At 38.9% G+C, this 19102-nt stretch overlaps 1 protein-coding gene across 2 annotated transcripts; it reads right to left on the reverse strand.

Annotated features, from left to right (window-relative positions):
* Positions 1 to 5933: 5933 nt before the first annotated feature.
* Syt4 (synaptotagmin IV) lies at positions 5934 to 15541 on the reverse strand. Of its 2 annotated transcripts, none has more exons than NM_009308.3 (4): positions 15260 to 15541; positions 11577 to 12391; positions 9719 to 9839; positions 5934 to 8616 (listed from the first exon to the last, which is right to left on the reverse strand). In NM_009308.3, exons 1-4 carry the CDS (start codon positions 15291 to 15293, stop codon positions 8309 to 8311), a joined length of 1278 nt encoding a protein of 425 aa, NP_033334.2. In that variant the 5' UTR covers positions 15294 to 15541; the 3' UTR covers positions 5934 to 8308. The 2 variants fall into 2 exon arrangements, with proteins under 2 accessions (NP_033334.2, XP_017173341.1); XM_017317852.2 differs by lacking the exon at positions 15260 to 15541 and adding an exon at positions 12829 to 14911 and having other exon boundaries at positions 6284 to 8616.
* Between the last annotated feature and the right edge of the window lie 3561 nt (positions 15542 to 19102).

Genomic DNA, 19102 nt, shown 5'->3' on the forward strand with positions numbered 1-19102 from the left:
TTTCTACAAACCTTGAAAGAATAATTCCAACTTCATGTGTAAAAACAAAAGGATAGCTAAAACAATCCTGCACAATAAAAGAATTGTGGGTTATCACCATCCCTGGCCTCAAGCTGTACTACAGAGCAATAGTTAAAAAAAAAAAAAAAAAAAAAAACGCATAGTATTGACATAAAAACAGACAGGTTGATCAATGGTATTGAATCAAAGACCCAAAAATACACCCATACATTTACAGACACTTGATATTTGACACAGAAGTTAAAACCATACAGTAGAAAAAAGAAAGCATCTTCAACAAATGGTGCTTGTCTCACTGAATGTCTGCATGTAGAAGAATGTAAATAGATCCATATGTATCACCGTGCACAAAACTCAAGTCCAAGTGGATCAAAGACCTCAACATAAGACCAGATACACTAAGTACAATAGAAGAGAAAGTGTGGGATAGCCTTGAACTCATTGGTACAGGAGAAAATTTTCTCAACAGACAACCAGTGTGGTTCCGGCTCTAAGATCAACAACTGATAAATGGAGCCTCATGAATCTAAAAAGCTTCTGTAAGGCAAAGTGCACCGTCAATAGGACAAAACAGCGACCAACAGATTAGGAAAAGATCTTCACCAAATCTGCATATGACAGAGGCCTACTATCATATATTCATGAAATTAAACACCAACAAACCAAATAACCCAATGTACTCTTCTCACAAAGTGTTGACACATGTAACTCCATTCTGCAAAGGAGCACTCCACAGACTTCTAAACTAGATTAAGGATTATCTCCACATGCTGTCAGGGGACAGTCTGCATCATACCTTGTTCACTGAAAAGAAAACATGGAGGCATGTATATCACATTTTTAATCATATCATAAGGAGAAAAGTATGCCAAGACAAACATGCTTACATATGTTAAAATTGAGAAAAGGGCTTCTCAAAATCTTTAGAAGCTCATTACATATGGGGAAAGAGTGGTCATGTTGAAGATATAAATGGAAGACACATTTTCTTTGTAATTTAATTTTGAAACAGTATACATATTTCATAGACTATAAAAATTCAAATTAAAAACTAATTTCCTAAAAATATTAGTGAAAAGCAAAAATTGCACTTGGATGGCAAGTGATTTGGTAGGATAATTACACAGAAACTATTTCCAGTGACTAAGAAGTAATCATGACAATTGTTAGGACAATGTACCTTAACAACACAGAAAATTTCCCACAATACGTTATGGAAGCCTGATTTCTAGAAGCCATCCACCAGATGAGCATGCTCGTGTTGTTATCACTTTCTGTGATGCCATCTCCTATTTAATTTTCTCCCTTAACAAATGTATAGGAATCTAATTCAGACACAATGAATTGCACACATTTACACTTGATGAGTTTTAATACGCATGCATACTCCTGTAATTACTCCTACAGACAAGAGAATCATCATCCCAAACTTTCTTCCTAGATCTTTCTAATCTCTGTCAATCCTCTCTATCCATAATGGCTCCTAGGTCTTAGCTAAGCAATGATTTGTTCCTTATCACTATACAGTGTTACAGTAACTTCTAACTTTTTCATACATGACCTAATATGGTATACACTGCACATTTTGGAGGAACTGAAGATGTGTTGCTTTCTTTAATGAGAATAATTATTATTGTAAAACTTTTTTTATTGGATATTTTATATATTTACAGTTCAAATATTATCCCCTTTCCCAGGTTCCCCTCCAGAAAACCCCTATCCCATCCTCCCTCCCCCTGCTTCTATGAGGGTGCTCCCCCACACGCCCACCCACTCCCTCCTCCCCACCCTGGCATTCCCCTACACTGAACCATTGAGCCTTCCCAGGACCAAGGGCTTCTCCTCCCACTGATGTTCCACAAGGCCATCCTCTGCTACATATGTGGTTGGAGCCATGGGTTCCTCAATGTGTACTCTTCGGTTAGTGGTTTAGTCCCTGGGAGCTCGGGAGGAGGGGGGGGGGGAGGGGGGGGAGGGGCGTTGGTTGGTTGAAATCACGAATTTCTTAGGCAAATGAATGGAATTAGAAAATATCATCCTGAGTGAGGTAACCCAGTCACAAAAGAACACACATGGTTTATACTCACTGATAAGTGAATATTAGCCCAAAAGTTCATAATATCCAAGATACAATTCACAGACCACACGAAGCTCAAGAAGAAGGAAGACCAAAGTGTGGATGCTTCAGTCCTTCTTAGAAGAGGGAACAAAATACTCAAGGGAGGAAATAGGGAGACAAAGTGTGGAGCAGAGACTGAAAGAAAGGTCATCCAGAGACTGCCCCACCTGGGGATCCACCCCATCTACAAACACCAAACCCAGACACAATTGCAGATACCAACAAGAGCTTGCTGACAGGAGCCTGATGTAGTTGTCTCCTGATAGGCTCTGCCAGAGCCTGACTAATACAGAGGCTGATGCTCGCAGCTAAACATCAGACTGAGCACGAGGTCCCCAATGGAAAAGGGAGAGAAATGACTGAAGGAATTATTGTAAGATTTTAAATGTTGCATATGCTAAGAATTTGTTGATCTTATTACCAAATAGCATTATATTTTGTGACTATACCACAATTTTATCCATTCATCTATTGATGATCATTTAAGTTGACTCCTAGGTTTGACTACTACAAATTACACTGATATAAAAATTCTGTCCAAACATATGTGTAAACATATTCTTTCATTTTTCTTAAGATTATGAGTAGAATGAATGAGTGATATGATAGATGTACACCAAATCTAACAACACTATATGTTTACTGTTAGCAATAAAGGGAGGAATGGAGGAATGTTCCTTCTCTATCCTGGTCAATATATGTTATGCTCTGAGCTTTTATTTCTATAACAGAGATGAAACAACATCTTTCTGCGATGTTTCATTTTCTCTTTTATTTTTGATATTTGAATACAATTTCACCCTTCCCTTTTCTCCATCCAGATACTCACATAAACTCTTCCTTGTTCTCTTTCAAATTTATGGCCTCATTTTTTATTAATTGTTACATGCGTATATGTATATACCTACGTGCATATACTTACATACTGATCACCTGCTTGGTCTGTAAAATGTTACCGTTTATGCTTTCATGGTTGGTTACCTGGTTTGGATAACCAATTGGTATGCCTTCTTTGTAGAAGAATATCTCTTCCACCCTCGAAATTTCTTAGTTACCCGTGATCCTGTGCAGGGCTGAGGCCTCCTGGGCGTTTCCCCATCCACTTTGGCTTGTCTATTGTTGATGTCCTTGTTCAGCTTAAGTTTAGACAATCATGTTGGTGAGACTTTATGGCATAAATTCTGACATTACAAGGAGACACAGCCTCACAACAAACTTCCTAATCTTATGTTGCAGTTGTTGTTGTTATTGTTGTTGTTGTTGTTGTTGTTGTTTTGGGGGTTGTTTGTTTTGTTTTATTAATCATTTTATTCATTTACATTTTAAATGATATTACCCTTCCTGGTTACCCCTTCACAAACTCCCCATCCCACCCCTTCTCTCCCCACTCCTCTTTGCCTCTATGAGGGTACTCTTCTGCTCACTCACCCTCTCTTGCCTCACCCCTCTAACATCCCCCTACGCTGGGGCATCAAGCCTCCCTCCCCTTCCATTGATGTCAGATAAGGCCATCCTCTGCCACATATGTATCTGGAGCCATGGATATCTCCATGTATACTCTTTGGTTGGTGGTTTAGTCTTTGGGAGCTCTAGCTGATAGAGTTAGTCGATATTGTTCTTCTTATGAGGTTACAATCCCCTTCAGCTACTTCAGTCCTTCCCCTGACTCTTCCATTGGGGTCTCAGTCTAATGATTGACTGTGAGTGTCTGCATCTGTATTGGTCAGAGATTCCCCACCCCTGCCCTTCTAGGATTTCCAGTTCCTCTTCCAGCCCACTCTCCTTGACAATACCTACATCTGATTCTCCCCTCAACACCTGTTCCCCTCTTCTGCCCAGTTCCCTGTCTCCATCCTTCTTGGATGACTGTTTTATTTCCCCTTCTGAATAAAATTCAAGCATCCTCCCTTGGGCCCTTCTTGATTGGCTTCTTTGGGTCTGTGGATTATAGCAGGGGTATCCTGTACTTTATGGCTAATATCCACTTGTAAATGAGTATATACCATGCATATTCTTTTGGACCTGGGTTACCCCACTCAGGGTGTATTTTCTAGTTAAATCCATTTGCCCGCAAATTTCAGAGTGTCCTTGTTTTCAATAACTGAATAATATTTTATTGTGTAAATGGACCACATTTTCTTTATCTGTTCTTCAATTGAAGAACATCTATGTTGTTTCCAGTTTGGGGCCATTATGAATAAAGCTGCTACAAACATAATTGAGCAAGTGTCCTTGTGGTATGGTGGATCATCTTTTGGGTATATATGCAGGAGTGATATATCTGGGTCTCAATGTAGAACTACTCTAGATTTTCTGAGAAACCACCAAATTGATCTCCAGAGTAGTTGTGTAACTTTGTTCTCCCACCTGCAGTGGAGGAGTGTTGCCCTTGCTCCACATCCTCACCAGTATGTGCTGTCACTTGAGATTTTTATCTTAGCCATTCTGATGGATGTAAGGTGGAATCTCAGAGTTGTTTTGATTTGCACTTTCCTGATGACAAAGAACTTTGAACATTTCTGTAAGTGCTTCTCGGCCATTTGGCATTCCTCTCTTGGGAATTCTATTTTTAGCTATGTGCCCCATTTTTTAAACTGGGTTTTTTTAATTTCTTGGTGTCTAACTTCTTGAGTTTTTTATATATTTTGGATATTAAACCTCTGTTGGATATAGGGTTGGTGAAGATCTTTTACCATATGTAAACTGCCATTTTGTCCTATTGAAAGTGTCCTTTGCCACCTACTATAGCCAGTAGGACTCCCAAGTGCAGGATAAGGACACCAAACCACCCACAAAACCTTACACCTAAAATTCTAAACTTTGTCCTGCCTACAAGATGTACAGGGATAATGATAGATCAGAGACTGGGGGAATGGCCAACCAATGACTGGCTCAACTTGAGACCCATCCCATGGGCAAGCACCAATCTCTGGCATTATTAATGATTCTCTGTTATGCTTTCAGACATGACCCTAGCATAACTGTCCTCTGGGAGTCTCCACCCAGCAGCTAACTGAAACAGATGCAGATACCTAGAGCCAAACACTGGATGGATCTCAGGTAGAAGAGTTAGGAAAAGGACTTAGGAAACCAGAAGGGAAGGGCACTCCACAAGAAGACCAACAGAGTCAACTAATCTGTACCCTTGGATGCTCCAAGAGACTGGACTGCCAACCAAAGAGCATACAAAGGCTGGCCCTAACCACACACACACACACACACACACACACACACTTATTTAGCAAATGTGCAGCTTAGTCTCCATTCAGGTCTCCAAACAATGGAAGCAGAGGCTATCCCTAACTCTATGTCTGCCTATGGATCCTGATCCCCTAACTGGGCTGCTTTGTCTGACCCCAGTGGGAAAGAATGTGCCTAGTTCTGCAGTGACTTAATATGTCAGAGTGGGTTGGTACCCAGGGGGTGGGAGGGGAGTCCTCCTCATAAGAAGAGAACTTGAGGGAGTGGGAAAAGGCTGTGTGCGGGGAGACTGGGAGGGGAAGGAGGCTACAGTCAGAGCATGTTCCTGGACAGACAGGACTACACAGAAAAAACCTGTCTCCAAAAAACAGAATTAAAAAAAAAAAGAAGAAGAATTGGGTTTCTCACTTCTGAGTACACATATCTTCCCCCCAGATAACTGTCAAAAATCAGACAAAAATCACAGCTCCAAACATGAAAGATCTTGTACTCCCTAAGCTATATGGGTGGTCTATCAGGAAAAGGTAAAAACTCAGAAAGCAAGAAGATACTGTTTAGGACAGAGCCATTGGCAGAAAATGCGTCACTGAAGTTGGGCAAAAGCAGCAGTTTATTCATGTCTTACAAACACACAGTGCTGGCACAAAGGAACAGACAGCATCTCCCTAACACCATGCTTCCCTCCGGATCACTACTGAACTACAACAAGTCAGAACGGGTCAGTTACTGAATCACACAGTTCCTCGGACATGGTAACCTCCCGATTTGGGGGGTTAGACTGGCTAAGCACACAAAAAATAATAATGTACATGTTGAATACAGTGCAGGAATTTTAGCAGAATTGGATATTCACGTTAAGATTGTAATACATTATAAACAGTACAATTTTTCAGAAATAATGAGATTGCATATCTCCCTGCCTGTTTCAATTTTTTTCCTTGCTTTTCTCCTTTCTTGTGTTTCTCTCTTTTTTTTCCCTTAAAACCAGTTATAGTTTCAATCAACTTTCCCCATCAAAACACTTTAAGTCGTAAAACTAAAAACTATTTACAATTTTTAAAGTATTTGTTGTCAGATTTATTTTCTATTTTAAAAAAAAAAATTTTTTTTCCACCAAACATCCTATAACCTGGGTCACCATCAGCTTCCTGCCATTCTGTGGGATACTTGGAAATGAAGTCTCTTGACATTAAAGCTCCAAGCTCCACAGGTTCCATGGCCTATGACATCAAATGTACATACATGCAGAGGCCGCCTGGCCTCCCCAACTCCACATGACCGCAGCTCACTCCATGTTATTCTCAGACTGCTGAGTAGGCAGAGATGTCAGATGACGTTGTCACTGGATGGCGATGAGTGAGGGGAAGGCATAAAATTTTTGTACAAACAGAATGAAATATATCTCCTTATAGAAAGTCAGAGTTTTGTCGTAGTCATAAAAAGCACAGACAAGTGGTTCAGAAATACATTTTCATCGAATTTACAAACACTGTGATATCAAACACATTCTCAAAAATGCTAAAGCACTGACACAAAACTTGACTCAAAGGTAAAATTTCCAGTAGACATTATCTCTAACTTGCATATTTAATAATTCGGCTGGACCTAAGTCATACTCATGAGTCTCTGATGACTCAAATATAAAGACATTGCCATTGAATTAAGTCTTCCCAGGAAATGCCAGAGCTCTGCTCGCCTCACACAGGTTTTGCAAGAATTTCAGAACTTAGCAATTGGGAGTGGCACAAGACACGATAATTTAAGCTATCTTAAAAATAACAGCTCAAAACAAACTGGCGTCTAAAGACAGCGAAGAACACACTGTCTCTGCTATTTTTACAGCTTAACTGTATTTTGTGAATATTTGTAAATTCTGAAAGGCTTACTCTTTTCTTGTCTTAGTCTTTTACTTAATGTGGTTGACTTCAACTTGACAATGAATTCCACAAGTTTTTTTTTTCTTTTCTTTTCTTTCTTTTTAAGTCGCTTAGTTCTTTCTCGGTAAGAGTAAGTTAAAAACTTAAGTAGCCATGTCTACTCTGAGGGGGAAAGACAATCTTGAAAATACACTTGTACACTGATAGATTTTTATATTTAAAAAAATGTATTCCTAACTGAATTGCTAGCTTAGGTTTATTTTTTTTCACTAGTCTGACAACTTCACAATGGTAAATAGGAGTATCTTAGGCCACACTGAGGCTTCTGACAGGCAGTGAATAATTCAAGACCATGGTTCTTAGGTGAAGTTAAATTTTACATGACTCACATGTGATGGAACAAAAAAAAATCTCATATCAACCACAGTGTTCTTCAATTCAGCCCTTTTATAAATTAATTTCTCAACTTGTTTGCTGTATTTATGAAATGAACCTAAGCTACCCTTCTTATGATGAGACTGTATCAAATAATCACCATGAAAATTACAGCATACTTTGATATATAAGACAATCATTTGTACATGACGTATTTAACTAAAAAAAAAAAAACCAGACTTGAGGACATTTTGGAAATATCTTTGGATTTAAATAAAACCTATCTCCCCCAACCTGAAGAAACATGGATTAATTTTCATACAAAAAGGTGTGGTTCTCATTTTTAACTCTAACAATCACCTGATTTCCACTACCAAGCAAAACTGAAACCATCACCTACAACACACATCTGTGACAAGGTTAAGCTAGGGTGCTCATAACAGGCTGGGTTGGCCCACTTAATACCACACAGAGGGAAACTGAATATCTTATGAAAACTTGGCCAACACCTCTAATAAAAGAGGAAATTATCATAATACACATTTACAACTATTTTCTGGTCTATTAACTTAATCCACTTCTAACCAAAACAAATAAGTAAATAAAAATAAATAATAAAGTAGCTTGCTGTGCTGCAAGCTTACAATCGTGTATAAGAAAGAAAATTGCTTCTTGCCTAGTAAAAATCTTTAAGTTGCAGCTCATGGCCAGGAAGCTAACCATCACAGAGCATGTGCCACTTAGCAATTTGTCTCCTGGGGAAGTCACAGATCTCCTTCCAGTGCCCCCCACCGCTTCCTTCTGCTGTGGCACCCAGGACCAACCGTCCAATCACCTCATTTCGGGATCCCCTTTCAGAATCCAAAACCAAGAATTCAACACTGATTTCTTCAAGACTCTCACAAGGAATATCAAAGACAAACAGTTCATTGAACACTGCGTTGGGAGTGCATTTCTTAACGTGAGTCTTCTTTTTAGAGATTCTCTTCTTGGCATGGTACAGGTTCACTTTGACGTAGGGATCTGCAATGGCATACAACAAGTGTTATGTTGACAACAATCAGCTGCAAGTCTGGCCTCCTTAGTGAGCAGGACACCCCAATACAGTGGAAATGGGGCTCTTACAATGTAAACAAGTCTAAACAGATGGGAAGTGAAAATAGGTTTCACTCTCCTCGTTTTAATTAAATTGAAAATAATGATAAATAGAAACTAGTTCTAGACCTGCCGTCAGGGAAGATAAGAGAATGCTGCATGCTGCCCACTAATAATTAATTGCATAACTGAGGGGAAGGTAAATCTCACCCTTTCTGGGCTCACTCGCTTTGTGATCTTGGTAAGTCTATCTTCAGGTGAGTGCTGCTTTTGTTGCTAAACAGGGATTTGGAAACCATGCAGGTCATATCCCGCCCTTTAGCTTTTCTGCATGTGGTTGGCAGAGTTGATCTTTCCTGTGACATTCTTACTAAATGGGTTCAGGGTCATGTGACTTTCTTTATCACATAATTAACTGGTTTTGAGATGTTATTTATCTTCATACCACTAGGTGATTCTTTATTAAAATATATACTTCTAGTTTTCAAAATACATTTCAAGTATTATTGTACTCAATTTCTATAGTGTTTAAGAAATAGAGAGGATACTATACTAAGAAATAGAAAAGTGACCATTTTAAGATCATTTTAACCCATAACTTAGCTCATTTTCTTTCTCATTATATTCTACAAAAACCATTTTATTTTTTCAGACTTTTTGAAAACTAAAACATAATTATTAAAGTAATGAAGTCACTAAAGATGCACATGAGTAAGCTCATTTGAAACGCAAAACTTCAAAACTCTTGTTCTGAGCAATACTAGGCTCCGTCTTTCCTCATCATTCCATCTTGATTTCTGCTTTAAACCATTCACTGAAGTGCTTCCTCCGAAGTTGTCTCTCAGGAAATGAACTTCTCTGTATTGTTGGCGGAACTGACTCACGAATTTTCCCACAAAGAAGAAAGAAAAAAAAAAAAAAAAGACAATCCACAAGCCTATAACTCATGATCCTGAGGGACAAAACCAGACTCCAATGTTAGTTGAAAATTGTAGAGGCTGAACTCCAGTATTTCAGAAGCCATTCTTACCTGAAAGTCCAGACACATCAGATTTCGGTAGGTGCCGCGCTTTTAAGACCACCACAGTGAGCGTGTTTGTAGTGGACTGATAACAGAGAGAGACCAGAAGTTCACCCCGGCCAGAAGACTTCTAACAAAGAGAAACACCGTGGATGGAGTTTTAATCTTCAGCTTTTGTACTCTCATCACAAAACATACAGCAACATAATAGCTTTGTTATTTTAATGTCATGTTCCTATCTAGTTTTTATTTTAACAGGCGAAGAAATCTGAAAAACTGCTTTTATGCCGCTCCATAACGACTAAATCCATTGCCTGCCATCTTGTGGTTGTTTCAAGTACTACAGAATGCTAAAATTTGCAAAGATTTGACCACACCCAATACACATGTTTTGAAGGGTATTACATTATACTTTCAAGAGGATTTGTTTGTTTGTTTGTTTGTTTCGCTTTTGCTATGTAAGAACATCTCTAATCTCCAAAGTCATTAATAGTCATAAAATGAATAATCTTATCAACTGGTATGTGTAGGATTGCATGGCACATATTTTATCTTATTTTAAATTCTTCACTATTGGCACTAGTGGCATTTGAATTCAAGCCACAGAAAATCTATTCTGCATCCAACAATTATTCTGGACCAGGGTCATGATGGAGTTAGAATTCTTGTCCTTTCATAGTCAAAGTCTCTTTTCAATCTAAGGAGAAAATAAATAAATTTAAGTACTTGGGAGAACTGACTCTAACTTTAAAACTTGGTTTTAGGGAGTAACATAGATCCCTTTACTGAAGGCTATTTATGCTTAGTTTTATATGAAAGACATTACCTAAGACTGCTAAGACTGTAACGTTCAAGCTTTAACTACAACTAACAAAACAATAACATGGGACTTGCTTATAATTAAGAACAGCTAAATAAAAATGCATCAAAAAAGAGCTAAAGTTGAGAAAAACCACCTAAAACTAAACAGTTTACCAAAAAAGCACACCAAAGAAAGCAAAACAACAACCAGGGAGCTATTTGATCCTCATGGGCCCCAGTCAGTCAGGTGCCTCACACAAGCTGTGCAACTCTCTGGGCCTGAATTCCACTATTGTCAATACAAGACAGGAAGATGATTACAAAGTGTTCTAAAGATATTTTTAGCTCAAAAATATTGTGATTTTTAAAAAACATAAATAATGTGATTGTTGTTTTCTTAAGTTGCGGCATTAGAACAAATTGTTCTGAAATACGAAGATTAGGAACTGTGAAGTTTATTTAAAGCAGAAAAGGATTCTCTTTGCTAAATTGATATCATGTCATTTCCTAATTATCCAAGAGCTATCAAAGGAGTCCATGTCAGAGGGCAGGGTAACACACTTCCTGTATGCAGGAGAAAAAAAATGGACATTCGGAAGTCAACATAACAGAATGACCCTTGTTCAAAAGCAATTTCATGAAAAGTACATTCAAATCCCACATCCTGAGAAGGAACTGGCTTACTTTTTAATTTCGGTTTCAAATTCAGTTACTCTGAACTGAAACACTTTAATAACATATGCTAAGAGACACACACATGAATTTTAAAGTCGCAGCCTTTTTCAAACTATTTTAATAGAAATTTTAAAAATACCTGTTACATAAATGATGTATAAGGTATCATGCAATGCTTTCTCTTATTTTTTTATCACAAAGATTCCTTGAGCATTTCAATTGTGGATTAAACTTCCTTTTGCCTTCTCTATTCTCTTGTTCTCAGCTTACTATTACCCACAGTAATTAAGGATAATGTGTACCAACTCATCATTTGAATGAAAATACCATAGATATTTTTTAAAACTATACTAAATATTCCTTATAGATACTTGAATGCTTATATAATTACCTTAGCATTTCTCTTGATGATCTCTCTAGTCATTAACATTTTTCCATCTGATAATTCAATCCCTGAAAGAGGAATCAGGACTTCTCCAATGACATCATCTCTAGAAAACCTGTCAAAACTCAGAACTGTAAAGTGCAAGGAGAGCTCTTGGATGTGGGGATAAGGGATTCCATAGAATGTGAAGGTTTCATCAAAAACAGGGTCCAGCGTCTTCCTGAGCACTCTGGTCTTCACTCTGTGCTTCTTCTCTGGTAAGATTGTCATTTTGATGTACGGGTCAGAGGTCATGGATTGCTCGTCCATGGCTGGTAAGCCCTGGGCTTCCTTGATGTTCACCACAAATGCTTTCTTCTCGAAGTTGTACTCTAGAGACAAGAAGAGTGTCCCCAGCTTCTCTTGTTTCTCCTCTGACGTGAGGGAAGTGCTGGACTTCAAGCTCTCAGGGGAATTGGCCTCCTTTTCTGTCTCCGTAAAGAGCTTTGGGGTGACATTTTCCAGATCAGAAGAGCTGCCAGCTTTGGGGTTGGCTTTGGGGAAGTTGCCATTGAGGTCTCGCTTCTCTAGGTCAAGATGCAGGGAAAGGTTGGGCAGAGCGGCTTTACCCTTCACTTCACTCTTGTCATCTCCTCCAAACTTCTTTTTGCTACTTAGGTTTTCTGGGTAGATATCAACTCCTTTAAGCACGTGCACAAACTTGTATGGAGGAGTCTTGTTGGATTTGGCTGATCTTCTCTGACAGCAGATCCAGGCAAAGAGAGAGACAGTGAAGACGAGGCCAAAAGCACTGAAGATGCCCACCACTGTGGGAATTTCATCTGAAAAACCAATTGACCAATGGCATACATTAAAGGATCAGGATTGAAAGGGGAGACTGTAGTGAAAGCATAACAGAGCCAGCCCCTGCTGTCGGTTGGGAGGATTGACTTACTCCCCCAGAGTTCCTGGCACGAGTAATGGTGATGTTTCCCACTAACCTGAGGTCTAAACATAGCCCTATGTGACACACATAAAAAGACATTATGATTTTAAACACCTTAAATTCAGTAGATTCTCATAATAAATTAATAAATTAAAGTATATCTGGAATAAATGCAGGGTCATGTGAAGTATTCTCACCCTGGCTTTGTTTAACTCAGATATCAGTAGTCAACTATAATAATATAAGGAAGTACAATTGTCACATTTTGGGGCTTTCTAGAAGCATCAATCACACACACACACACACACACACACACACACACACACATACTACCTTCTTAGTATATCTTTATTCACCCAGGATTCAAGCAGAAAAAAAAAAAAAAAAGAATACGTTAAAGACAGTAGTCCACACAACTAAAAACTTATGGAAAAAAAATGGCCATTGGCTATTGCTATAAACTCATTAAAATTTTCTTTTTAATTGTGAGCTGTGATGAAAAGGTAAACATTTGTTAATAGGGTAAAAAGACAGTAAAATAAAATACATAGTATGGTAATAACATGTAATTAATTTATATTATTACAATCCCCTTATATATATGAACATAAAATTCTTCAAGCACTGAATTTTCCAAATCACAAAGTAATCTATGTGGGTTAGGCAGAATAATGTGGTCATAAATGCATAATCATTCTCAAACTGTGAGTGTAAAGTGAGCATAGGTAATTTAGAGTTCAATTTTATCCTTGTATATTTCTACATGGCACACGGTAATAAAATTGAAAATGCCGTTGTTCTCTTAACTTAGAACGTATTAAATCGGTGATATCCAGTGACAGGCCAACAGTAATTGTACATGAAGCACATATCATCTAATATGCAAGCAGGTTCTTCTGACAAACATTTAGGAGTTGTACTTCTACTTACTACATCTGACACAGTGACGCAGCTAAGTAAACCTTTAGCAAAAAGTGAATACAACAGACAAAGTGTTGTGTACATTTCCCTCTATTTTATCCCTGTTTTATTCTAATTGGTGAATACAAAGCATAAAAGTTCCAGCCCAAAAAGGGTTAACACTTTCTAAAACCAAGAAAAGGGATTTTTACATCTCTTCTCCATCTCCTAAATATTCTTCCCATCTACTTTAGATTCCTAAAAGTGAACTCAAAGGAAGTCAGATGGAGAAACAGTAAGAGAAACATCTGAGATTAAACATAATATCTATAACTTAATTCTATGGCTAAATTGAATCATTGTAAAAAATGAAGTAAAGCTTTTAGTCTTCTAAATAGAAAAAAAGTGAATGCTACAAAGAAGAAAGGAGAAAAGGAGGAAGAGGAAGAAAAGAAGGAGGGAGAAGAGGAGGAGGAGAGGGAGGAGGAGGGAGAGGAGGAGGGAGAGGAGGAGGGAGGGGAGGAGGAGAGAGAGAAGGGAAGGGAGAGGAAGAGGAGGAAGAGAAAGAAGAGTTAATCAGCTAAACAGTATCAGCTTCTTCTATTCAAGTCTTTGTCACACACACGCACGCGCGCACACACACACACACAATCTAATAACTCAGGGCAAGGCAACAAAAGCAAACTCAGGAACTAAGAAATTCTTCAGCCACTGTAAGAACAATAAAAGCAGTTAAAGTCATTATTTCTAAGTAGAAAGACAAGTGGGCATGGAAACATTCTCACAAGGGTAGTCTCAGAAGATATCCCACTGTGAGAAAATGCTTTATTTCAAATAAGTAACTGAGTGTAAATATCACACACACACACACATCCAATGATGAAAGGCTGAGAAAATAATTTATGAATATTTTATTATATCTAATATTCACAACACCCAAGATAATATGGACTCATACTCTGCTAATGTAACTACTGATACTGTACTTAGCTTTGAGAGCAGAGATTACGTCCTTAGCACTCATATTAGTCACAATTATTATACATGAGAGATACTATTCAAAAATTTCTTCATCCTTTAACTTAAAAATACTTATAGATAAAACCCTGATCTTTTCCCAGTAGAATATAATTGGACCTAGACATGCCCATTGATTTTCTAAAATGTATGTCTAATTTATTCACTGAAGCAGACAAGGAGACCATAGTGACAAAATTTTGGAATACGAACAAGAAAAGCAATCGAGAAAGCAGCAGCTCTAACCCAAGTTTTGAGTAGCTTTTACTTAAACTGTACAGCGCCGGACTCCAGAAAGCTCAACCAGGGACATGAAAAAGGCCAAAGCCGGTTGTTCTAAAGTCCCCAGAACTACAGTATCACAGAATTTTATCTGTCATTAGCAACATTCTTCAGGTATACAAGAAAATATAGCAGAGAAATTTATGACAGCGTAATAGAACACGCATCTCAAACCCTCAATGTACAAGTTATTTTATGTCGTATCAACTCTTATGTAACCAAAGGCGTACGTAGCTTTTCCTAAAAGATTTACACACAAATAGGACCCATCCAGAAAATAAATGAAGCAGTATTCTAACAACAGATGTCCTTTTCTTTCCTCAGCTCAGGCTGCAGCTTACAGAGCCGCGTGAACATTCGGGAACTTCTGGAAGGTGAAATCACAAGGCAATGTTAAGGAGAAAAATATCAAGGGAAGGAAGTAAGCTACAATTAACCATCTGCTGTTCTCGTCTTCCTTTCAAATTAGCTACTTGAAAATATACATATTCAAGACCCAGTAGAGAGCAAAGCACAGCACAGCCCCTGAGCCCAGCCACAGCCCCAAGTTCAGCAACTTGCTCACCGAATTCCACGCGGCTGGTGGTGATAGGAGCCATGTTTTCTGCGTGCTCTGTCCGAGGTGCTGAAAGAACTCCGGGCAGATTCACCTGGAAGGATCCAGGAACAAGGCTTCCAGGGGAAACACAGGGGATTGGGGACCAGCACCGGCAGCGGGAGGGGCTGGAGGAAGGTCCGCGCTCTCTATCAGCAATGTGCCACCCTGCCCTGTTCCTGTTGGCTCTTCTGAAAAGCTTGTCTCTGAGACTCCAGACGTGGCTGAAACCCGAATTGACGCAATCCTGACGCTACAGGGCTGAAATCAGCACCTGCCCTCCCCCTCCTCTCTCCAGCCGCTCCTCCTCGCCCTCCTTCTGGCATCCTCCCTCCTCTCTTGAGGATTCAGCGCACACTCACCAATTATTTTAACTGTTGGGCTACTAGATTTGAACTGTGCTATTCTGTTAGACTCGGAGGCACACGGAGACGCGTCCTGAAACGTATCCTTGGCAATTCTTAATCCAAAATTCTCCTGATGATATACAGACATTAAAATAAATGAGTCCTACTTATCAGACTATCATAATTTATAAGAGGAATACAGAGTAAAGAGAGGGAAGTCTCCATATCAAATGACCCACTGTAATATGCATCCTTGCTTCTTAAATTATTCTGTGAACTATTGCATGCATGCCATACTTATTTGGAGGAAATCCACTGTAAATTGTTACATTAAAAATAATCATGTTCTTACTACCAATTTATAGTCTGAACATTAGGTTGATAGTGTTGCTGGTTTCTTGTCTGTCAGCTATTTTCCTTTTAATACTTGACATTTGACCAGTTAAGATTCTTGGGAATAGATGGAATTAATTCTTTTTAAATTAATTCTCAGATATGACTTTTAATATTTGGATACTGCTGATATAGTAACATTTATAGTCAAATGTTCTGACCTCTAATAGGTTTCTGCAAACAAATAACAAGAATTGGACCAAATTCTGAAATAATATTATTACCAGTTACTTTCAAAGGACTGTTATTCTGGAATGAGGATCTGAAAAAATATGGTGTCAAATTTTGATTAATTTGAATCTTAAGGTTATCACTTTTAAAAAACAAACACTTAGCAGATTTATAAAGAAGAAACATAGCTGTAATTTTCACCTATCATTTAATGTTACACACACACACACCTTTGCTCTGGAATTCAATTAACAAATGAAATGCAATATGTACTGTCATGAAGGAAGCTGAGCCATGAGGTTGTTTCAGAAAACTACTGTACACGAGACAGGTGTCTGCACACTGGCAAACAGCTTCCCCAAGTGCCAGCAGTGTGTCTGGGGATACACTGGTTTCAGCCCTCTGCATCATGGAAAATTTTCTAAGTCAAAGCCTCGTTTCTTTCCTTTCTACCAGCTCCCACACACTTGGCACTGAAGTGTTCTTTGAATAGACATTTTTTAAACCTTACATATTCATGCTATGAAAACACAGAAACTAAGTCACTGTGTGCCGTGTTCCCATGGTAGTGACTGTGCTAATGTTCTAAGCAACCCAAACATACATAGTACCTGCCTTCTCAGCCCTCTGCATGCACCAGTTAAAGTGTTCTGTTTCATGAAAGTAGAATTCACTTGTGATGCATTTCGCAGTAATCTGATCATACAATGTAAATTATATTAAAGTATATGTTTCCCATCTAAGTTGTTGTAACATATGGTTAAGCTCATTTGTCATAAACATAAATATATTCTGTGTATGTTACATTAAAATTAGTACCTCATTAACTATAGCTTCATATGGTAAAATGGTGTATCAAACCTGTCTAGCTTCTTAAACAGTATTTCTCCAAAGCTCAGCCCATTCTGCCCTCCCTTATTTCAAAAGAGCTAATGAAGTAAGAGGACCGATTGCCCAGAGTTGATGCCATTGTAGCTATTTCATTGCTTGCTTTAAAAGCAAACTGAAAATAAATGCTATTAATCAAAACCTGAGCTTTCTTTTTCATTTGGTGAGTATCACTTTAGCATTTATACAATCTCTAGACAAGGTTCAAGCAGCATCAGATAAAGAGTGGAATCCACAGAAAAAAATCCTGGAAGTTTCTGGTTGAGATTTGTGCCCTACCACATTATTGCATTGTTCTTTCAGATCTAGCAAACTAGTAATCAATTTACTGACATGCCCAATCTGATTCTTGCAGCACGGACAAGGGAGGAGAGGTTGTTGCTAGGTAACCACCCTTTTACCACCCAAAACACACAACCTTAAACAATTGCAGTCCTGGGAAGCAGAAGGCTCTGTCCCAGCAGCAGTGTTTACTTCAGAGTGTTTCCTTCACACCGCAAATGTCTGCACATACTATGCTCTCAGAAACAATTAGTAAAACATTTGAACTCAACTTAGTTTTTTTTTTTTTTAAATTCGAGTATATTCAATTGATAACTCATTCAGGTAATTAGTTTTAACTTAATATGAAGTTAAATTTGTATTTGTAGAATCTATATTATATATACTTTAGGTTTTAGCATTCCCTAATTCAAAAATATTGGTTGATATTTTAAAACAATTCTGCTAATCAAAGGAAAACTTCAAAAGTGTGTGAAATATTAAACTGGTCTTCAGTAAGTTTCAGTAATACTCAAATTGGTTATACACATTTTTCTGGTATTTGGAGTGGATTGAATATCTCATCATAGATAATGAATAATTGCTTCAATGTTCCAAGTCATTTTATTAAGAATACTGGCTCTAGGCCTGGGACAGGAGAGGATACAGGGAGTCTATGGGGTGACACTAGCTTAGATTCAGAGAGGGAGATATAGAGACTGAAGTAGCCACCTCCTGTAGCCAGGCAGGACTTCCAGAGGAGGTGGGGACATCAATCTGCCCACAAAACCTTCAACCTAAAATTTGCCTTGCCTACAAAATGCGCAGGGATAAGGATGGAATGAAGACCGAGGGAATGGCCATCCAATGACTGACTTACTTAAGACCCATCCGCTGTAAAAGAGCTAACCCCTGACACTATTAATGATACCTTGCCATGCTTGCAGAAAGGAACATAACATAACTATCCTCTGAGAGGTTTCATGGAGCAGTGGATGGAGGCAAACACAGACACCCACAGCCAAACATCAGGCAGAGCATAGAGAGTCCTATTGAAGACTCGCGGATAGAGGTGGGCAACCTGGAGGGGACAAGGACACCACAAGAAAATCCACAGGGTTAACTAACCTGAGACCATAGGGGCTCACAGAGCCTGGGGAACCAACCAGGAAACATGCAGGACCTGGAGCTAGAACCCCTACGCATTTGTAGCAAATGTGCAGCTTGGTCTTCATGTGGATCCCCAAACAAGTGGAACAGGGTCTATCTCAGCCTCTGTTCCCTGCCATTAGAGCCCTTCCCCCATACTGGGACTGCCTGGATGAGCGGGGGGGGGGGGGGTTACCTAGAACTGCTGGGACTAGATGCCCCAGGGTGGGTGAAGAATTTGTAAGGGTGGACAGGAGAGAAAGGAGGGAGGGGGACTGTACCTCTCTGTCTCTATCTGTCCCTCTCCCTTTCTCTCCCTCCCCCTTGCTCTCCCTCCCCCCTCCCCCTCCCCCCTCTCCCTTCTTGCAGATCTTAGCTACTACTTCAGGCCCATGCCTACCTGCCTGCCTGCTGCCATGCTCCGCACCATGATGCTCATGGATTCACCCTCTGAAACTCTAAGCAATCCTTCAATTAAATGAGTTCTTTTGCAAGTTGCCTTGGCCATGTTGTATCTACACAGCAATAGAAAAGTAGCTAAGACAGACTGCTGATGAAAATGGCATTTTCATTACTGTAGCCAGTTCTACTACAGAAACTCTTG

Source organism: Mus musculus, chromosome 18 (genome assembly GCF_000001635.26).
Source record: "Mus musculus strain C57BL/6J chromosome 18, GRCm38.p6 C57BL/6J".
In the NCBI taxonomy this organism is placed as follows: Eukaryota; Metazoa; Chordata; class Mammalia; order Rodentia; family Muridae; genus Mus; species Mus musculus.